General features: G+C 53.6%; 1 protein-coding gene across 4 annotated transcripts; it reads left to right on the forward strand.

The window, feature by feature from the left end:
- Window positions 1–280: 280 nt before the first annotated feature.
- On the forward strand, window positions 281–6,990 carry SOCS2 (suppressor of cytokine signaling 2). 4 transcript variants are annotated; one of them, XM_089921121.1, is made up of 4 exons: window positions 281–1,056; window positions 3,519–3,879; window positions 4,617–4,658; window positions 5,524–6,990. In XM_089921121.1, exons 2-4 carry the CDS (start codon window positions 3,741–3,743, stop codon window positions 5,979–5,981), a joined length of 639 nt encoding a protein of 212 aa, XP_089777247.1. In that variant the 5' UTR covers window positions 281–1,056; window positions 3,519–3,740; the 3' UTR covers window positions 5,982–6,990. The 4 variants fall into 4 exon arrangements, with proteins under 4 accessions (XP_089777247.1, XP_022408152.1, XP_022408150.1 ...); XM_022552444.3 differs by lacking the exon at window positions 4,617–4,658 and having other exon boundaries at window positions 803–1,056; XM_022552442.3 differs by lacking the exons at window positions 281–1,056; window positions 4,617–4,658 and adding an exon at window positions 1,084–2,733.
- Window positions 6,991–7,190: the final 200 nt, after the last annotated feature.

Here is a 7,190-nt window from a genome sequence, read left to right on the forward strand (position 1 = left end):
TATCTTTGTAAAATTTAAAAAATATCTTTAAACTACAGAAAAGTGGGTACACCCTTCCTCTGGGATGCTCTACCAAGGAAGGAGAGGTCAAATGGAATAATTTAGAGCATAATGAACCCTAGTAGATGTAGTGGCCCCTAAACGTTCTGGGCCTCAGACTAGACACAAACTCCACATGGAATCTTATTTTTTCATTCATACCAGTCCGTCACCCAGAACCAGAGTCCAGTCCCTTAATTTTATAGAAAAGGTCTAGGGTCCAAGGACGATAAGCGACTTGTGCAAAATTATTCATCTCCATTATAGAGGGTTTTAACTAGGATTCAATTAGCTCTGCCCTCCAGATCAGACTCTAAGAAACAAAACATGATTCAGTGCACGCGACTCCATCGTTGACAAAACCCTTTGTTAGCTGGGAAATGCAACCCCCCCTTCCTCTCCAGCTAATCTGCCTATCATTTGCATAATTATTTACTCAAAAGCAGGAAAATTATTGAGAAAAACCGTTTGTCCAGGACTCCCGGCCTGAAGGCAGGAGCTGGTTTATGCTTCCTCGCAGAGCCAGCAGGGGGGTGCACCAGGCAAGGTTTGTGAGCCGCGCCTTCCCCTACGCCCCCTCCCCTTTCCTCGCCCAACTTCCCTATGGCCAACGCTTCAACTAAAAGTGGCCATTGACCTTTCAAGCTTTTGAATAGTGATGCAATAGAATAGTATTTCAAAGAAAAATGGTTATCGAAATTTTGGATCCGGTTTTCCCATGAGTGTTAATGGTTTTTAAAAAGTAGGTCACATTTAAAGTAGGTCACATTTCGGAGGCGGACGTGCAGGGAAGGAGATGAGTTTCAGCTGAGGCCAGGTGGCCTTCAACCAGGTGGGAGGAGGTGAGGGTCCCTGGGCAGGGAAGAAGAGCTGGGATCTTTCCGCATTTCCGGGCCCCGGGTGCAAGCTCTGCGGGAAATCTCAGAGTCGAGCGCTCTCGGCCTGCGGACACCGAGACGGGCTGGCCAGGACCACCAGGGCGCGCGGGTCTGGGCGCCCCCTCCGCGATCGGCGCAGGTGAGCCGGAGGGCCGCCGGGTGGCCGGAAGGAGACAACGGAGCGGCGAGGAGGAGGAAGGGACGGAGGAGCCGGGCTGGGCCGGTGCGGGAGACAGCGAGCAAGACCGCCACGGGGAGGAGACAGAGCGGCCGGCGCCGTTTAACGAGGCGCCGCTCTACGCCCGCTGGCAGCCTTCTAGGACCGGACCCGAGAGGACCGCCATCAGCCCGCTCCCTCCGGGTCCCGGGCGTGGGCGAGGGGGTGCTGAAGAGGGAGCTCTCCCACTCCATTAATGTGTCTTAGAGCGGGAGGGGCCCTTTCCGAGGATCTCTAGTCTCTCCAGCCACCACCCCCCCGAAAATGGTGCGGCCTGGAAAGTCGCCTAGAGAAGGCGCGGAGGGGATGGAAAAGACAACCAGCCGCGGCGGGCCGAGGGGCGAGAACGTCTGCTAACCGCTCGACTCCGGCGCACAGCTTGCATGGGTTGGGCGCAAGCTCCAGCCGCCGAAACCGGGACGGTGATGGCCTGGTTCTTCTCCTGCGCGTCTCCGAGAACTCCGGGGCGTGGGGTCAGAGGAGGGCGGACTCCCAGGCATCCACCCCGCCCTGGCCGGCACCCGAACGCTCTGAGCCCGTCTCTCCTGAAGCCTGCGCATTAGCACCGGAGTCTCTTTAAAGCAGTAGCGGGGGCCGCGGTCACGTGAGGTGGATTCCTGGAAAGTTCCTGGAAAGCGGCCTCCGCAGCCGCGGGGCGGGGCGCGCGGGGAGCGCGGACTAGGGAGAGAGGCGGGGAGCGAGGGAGGCGCGTAGGTCTGGGAAGTCGCGCGCACACAGCGCTCCGGGGACAGACATTTAACTCTTGTCTAGTCTCGCCGCCGCCGCGGCTCGCGGGCCTTGGGCTTCCCTTGAAGCATGAGCCTTCTCGCCCGCCGCCACTGGCACTGCGCGGGCCGCGGACAGTGCGCGCCGGGGCCCCGGGCGCACAGCCTCAGGATCCCCGTCGCCTACAGCTGGGGCGCCGGAGGAGCTCGGGCAGGGGCCCGCGGCAGGTATCGGGCCGGGGAGCTCAAGGGCTCCGCCCCTAGGAGGGCTGGGGAGGGCACTGGGGCGCGGCCGAGAGAGCGGGGCAGCCTTGGCTTCCGCAGTTTCGAGCCTCTGGGCTAGAGAGCCCGAGCTGCAGCTCTGCCCCGAGGCTGGGAGCTACTGCCTGCTTTCTCCAGTTCTTTCCCGGCGTCTGGAAGTCTCCAGAGTTTTTGTTTTTGTTTTTCCTCCCCTAAACTGCCATCCAGATTAATAATCCTCCTAATAAGCTGATCTCCCGCTCCTCCCCACCCGCCTACCTCCCGCCCTCTTTCCTCCCTCCCTCTCTCCTTCTCATCTCCTTGGTTGCAGCCGGAGGGAACCCAGCAGCTGCCCCGGGTCGGGGGTGTCCGAGCCCGGAGGGGGTGTTAGAGCCCGGCGAATCGAGGCGATGGTCCCCGGGGCTCACGTTTGCCCTCTGTGCAGAGAACTCCGACCGCCCCCGCCGTTGAGCACAGGGCTCGTCACATCCCCAGGCATCTCATTCCCAAATTAAAAGTCAACAGGGGAAACTCGGGCAGACACCCCTCCTCCCGGGCCCCTCCCGTCTCCCCCGCCCCATGCCTGCTGGGGAGGCTGCCTGGTGCGGAGGCGGCAGCGGCGGCCGAGGCCGAGGTAAGGGCTCAGCGTTGGTTGTCTAGCACGTCCCGCAGCGCTCTCTGCCGCCTGCTCGGCCCCCGGCTCGGGTCAGGGCTCGGAGCCCCCGCGCGGGCTGCGCGCTCGGGCAGATTCCTCGACAGCGCTCGCGGCGGCAACAGCAGCCTCAGCCGCCCGGCCTCGGGAGCGGCAGCCACGGCGCCCCCAACCCCTGCCCCAAGCGAGCTCCGGGAAGCGGGGGGAGGGGAGCGAGGCAGCCTCTCCTGCTGTGTTGCGGCAGCTCCCGCACCTCCGCGTCCCGGGCTGCCGGCTCTGCCCGGGAAGCCCCGCGGCGCTGTAGGGCCGGGAACTAGGTTTGTGCGGGGTGCTTCCTCCTGGGGCTCCCCGGGCTGTGCGGAGTGTGAGATAGGAATGCCAAGTGGGGACCTCTCCTGTTCTTTCCTTTTTACATTTTTCTACTTGTCCTTGACTGAGGCCTGTTTACCACCGTACCCGCAGGTGACTCTTTGCTCTTCTCATCTCCTAGTCTGCGATTTCAGCGAGCAGCCCTGGGCGGGAAATAAGCCGGTTCGCCGCCCTCATCCTGTCCCCCGCCCCAACTCTTGCGTCTTGGATCCCTGCTCTCTCTTTATCCTTCTTTCTCTAGAACGGGCCAGGGCAGTAACTGGATGCTCGGGGTTAAATGGTGCAGGAGCGCAGACGCGGAGGATTCCCGGGATTTTCCATGTCTCTGTCCCTCCACCCACGCCCCGGCCGCAGGGGTCCAGTTCCGACTGACCCAACCCTCCACTTTCTCTTTGCAGGCAAACTGTGCGTGACCGCGCCTGCGGGGGATTTTGCTATCCGTGCACCGGGACCGGGGGAGGAAGAACCAGCGGCTCCCCATTACCTCCCCCTCCATTTCCATTTCGCGGACCCCTCAGGGACTCGTTTTGGGGTTTCCACTGACTTCTAAGAAGGACGCGTGCCCCTCTCTGACCCCAGCTCGGGCGGCCACCTGTCTTTGCCGCGGTGACCCTTCTCCCATGACCCTGCGGTGCCTCGAGCCCTCCGGGAATGGCGCGGAAGGGACGCAGAGCCATTGGGGGACCTCGGGGTCGGCGGAGGAGCCGTCCCCGGAGGCGGCGCGTCTGGCGAAGGCCCTGCGGGAACTTAGTCACACAGGTAGGGAGCGGACCGGCCGCAATGCGTGCGAGAAGGGGGCGCCTCCCCAAAGACAAGGATGCGGTTGTGCTAGCGAGGCTGGGAAGCAGTCGCTACCCTCCCCGCCCCAGATCAGGGAACCGCGGGGAGAATGCCCCTACGGACCTGGATCCATGGAATGCGAAAGAAAAGTGGTTCTCGGGGGACTCAGAGGCCTAGGGTAGGTTAGAGCGCTAGAAGGGCTCTTTGGAAATAGACTCTTAGGGCGCTGGAATTTTTGCTATTTTCCGCGGCCGTTTGGGGGTCGGCACTCGGGCTCGGACCTTAGCCGGAGAAAGTGCCCGGCTCCTTTCCTGTCCGCGGGGTGAGAGGGCGGCGAGTGGGCGCTGCGCTGCCCGCAGCTTCAGCTGCATCTGGCTCCCGGGCCGGGCAGCCGCTGCAGCCTGGAATCTTGGCGGCCAAGTTCGGGGACCGGCTGATTGCCGCTCAGGACTGCCGCAAAGCCGGGAGGAGGGCGGGCTGCGAAGCCCCAGCCGAGCTTGGCCTCGCTTGTTTCAAGTGCAGTCTTGCGCTTTGCGCGGCTCGCTGTCGTCTCTCGGCATCTGAAAGAAGAAAAGATGGAAAAAAAGATTCTGGCAAACCTGCAGGCTTTCAAAATCAGGATCCTCAAAGCTTACGTTTGGGGCAAAGTTGAAGTTTTGGTAGCAGTAGGGAGAAGGAAAAGTTCCTTCACTTGCGGTTCCGGTCTTTCCGTGCAGGCCACGGGCTTTCCCTCAGCGGGAGGAACCGGCAGATTGCAGGTACCCGAGCAAGTTTTTTTTTTTTTTGGAGGGGGGGGGAGCATTGTTCAAACTTTTAAACTGTAAGATGTTGCTAAGTCAATTTTGAAAACGGGATGGGAGATGGAACTGGCAGGTAGACTCGAGAATGCTGGGGAGACCGACGGTTGTGATTGGATTTGAATTAGGGCAAAGTCCAAAAGAGTTTATGGAAGACTGTAAACTGGAAGTACTAACTATCAATTGGGCTTTCTCTCATTTCTCAATGGCTGATAAGGTAGTTGTAATCAAAGCAGCGAACAGAAGCTATTGTATCATACTAGAACTGCCCTCTTAAAACAAGTAAATAGCGGTGCTTTATGGGACTTTGAAAAGAGATATGGACGCAGCCGCTAACAGATTTGGGGAGGGTGGGAGTGGACACCAACCATTCAGAAAGTTGCTTCTTTTTATCTTGTTGGTATTAACTGGAGTTGGGTTTTCCACTTTTTTAAGGGCATGGCTTTTATTTCTAACTTCTGACTTAATTTACATTAAATCTTTGATTTCACTTGACTAGTGGAGAAGCACCATGCCCGGTCAGCCAGTGTGTCATACTGCAAACATTCTTTTGTTTCGTTAGGAGAAAGTCTTAAGAGAGTTTAAAGAACAGCTACAGAAAGTTACTTTTAAAAAAGAAAACTGGCTTGCAGTTTGTTCAGAAAATAAAATGGACCTATGTTTTCATCAAATTTCTATAGAAAGTATTTATGGTAGCCTCTGGTAAACTTTCACACACTTCTTTTTAGAGCTAGAAAAATTGTTGCCAAGTATTTACCCTATTTTAAAAATTCTCTATAATAACTATTTTACTCTCTTTTCTTTTTCTTTTGAACAAAAACCCCAGGTTGGTACTGGGGAAGTATGACTGTTAATGAAGCCAAAGAGAAATTAAAAGAGGCACCAGAAGGAACTTTCTTGATTAGAGATAGTTCGCATTCAGACTACCTACTAACAATATCTGTTAAAACATCAGCTGGACCAACTAATCTTCGCATCGAATACCAAGATGGGAAATTTAGATTGGACTCTATCATATGTGTCAAGTCCAAGCTTAAACAATTTGACAGTGTGGTTCATCTGATCGACTACTATGTTCAGATGTGCAAGGATAAGCGGACGGGCCCAGAAGCCCCCCGGAACGGCACTGTTCACCTTTATCTGACCAAACCGCTCTACACATCAGCACCACCTCTGCAGCATCTCTGTAGACTCACCATTAACAAATGTACCGGTACCATCTGGGGACTGCCTTTACCAACAAGACTAAAAGATTACTTGGAAGAATATAAATTCCAGGTATAAGTGTTTCTCTTTTTCTAAACATGCCTCCTATAGAGTATCTCCGAAAGCAGCTATGTAAAAAGAGAACCAAAACTTGAGTGACGGCTCTGGATAACTACGCAGAATTCTAAGAACAGCTGAAGTCAATCTAATTTAAATGTGTGGAGGGGTAGCTAGGTATTTAAAGTTCCCCCAGATATTTTCACCTGAGTGATGCTTCCCTTCCTAAGGCTGACCAAGACCAGTTTATCCTTTTAAGTTAAAAATAAAACGTCCCAAGTAAAGGCTGAAGGAACAATTTATCAGAACTCTTTGCCTTTCTGAGGTTCCTGTTAGGTGGAAGGTGCCAGCACCGGCAGTAGAGAAGGAGCTCCACTTAGGAGTGCTGAAGAAGTGGAAGGAACCAAACTGACACAGGCTTAACTTCAATTTTGTATGCCTGGTGATCAGAGTCTATTTTAGGACATTTGATACTTTGCATTCTGATGTACTTAGGAGATTTGTTAAACAGATATGCTTGTGAGTATTTATCCTTCATTTTATGCAATTAACCAAATCAACCAAAAAAAGTGACCATGAAATCCTGTATTTGTCTTTTTACTACATGTATGAACTCTCTCATGTGAATGAGTACTGTAGTAATCCATTTCAAGGGAGCCTTATTTCAGAAATATTTCAAACTGGTGCAAATGGAAAAGACTTCTTTTCCTTTAAGGCTAAAGACAAGAATGTCATGCTATACAGGTGCAACTCAATCCCTGTTAATAAAACCATGTAGATAGAGACATTTTACCCTTTGAAGTAGCTGTGTCCCACAACCTGTTGCCATTGATTTTTCAGAAATGGCTTTAGAAATTTCCAAGTGGTCTAACCAAGGACATTAGCAATTGTCTCCCTTCTACCATGTAGAATACTCTGACTTAATTTTCTTCCAGATATAGGGGGATACCTGCCTGTTTTTCAAAGTGTTTATTTACTGCTGTTACTATTTGATTAGAATGTATTAAATAAAAAAACCTGACTTTCACAAGTTGCACTTAATTACTTTGAATCGGAGAGGACATACACTTTCATGGTAATAGAGGGTTGCCATAAAAACTTACTGTCAAGTGAAATAACTAAGTATTCAGCCAGAGGTAGAACGTTACTTGCCCTTCTCTAAAGTTACAGGTCACACTTGCCCTTTGCATTTTGGAAAGCATGGTTTAGAAACTACAAGAATTGCCAAGT

This window comes from Delphinapterus leucas, chromosome 11 (assembly GCF_059928025.1).
Source record: "Delphinapterus leucas isolate spDelLeu-1000000601 "Yukka" chromosome 11, BTC_Dleu_Yukka2, whole genome shotgun sequence".
NCBI lineage: Eukaryota > Metazoa > Chordata > Mammalia > Artiodactyla > Monodontidae > Delphinapterus > Delphinapterus leucas.

Coding starts and splice junctions, on each gene's coding strand:
- SOCS2 (XM_089921121.1), top strand. CDS start 3,741: ATGACCCTGCGGTGCCTCGAGCCCTCCGGGAATGGCGCGGAAGGGACG. Junction 3,880..4,616: donor GCGGGAACTTAGTCACACAG/GTAGGGAGCGGA, acceptor CTTTCCGTGCAG/GCCACGGGCTTTCCCTCAGC. Junction 4,659..5,523: donor GAGGAACCGGCAGATTGCAG/GTACCCGAGCAA, acceptor CAAAAACCCCAG/GTTGGTACTGGGGAAGTATG.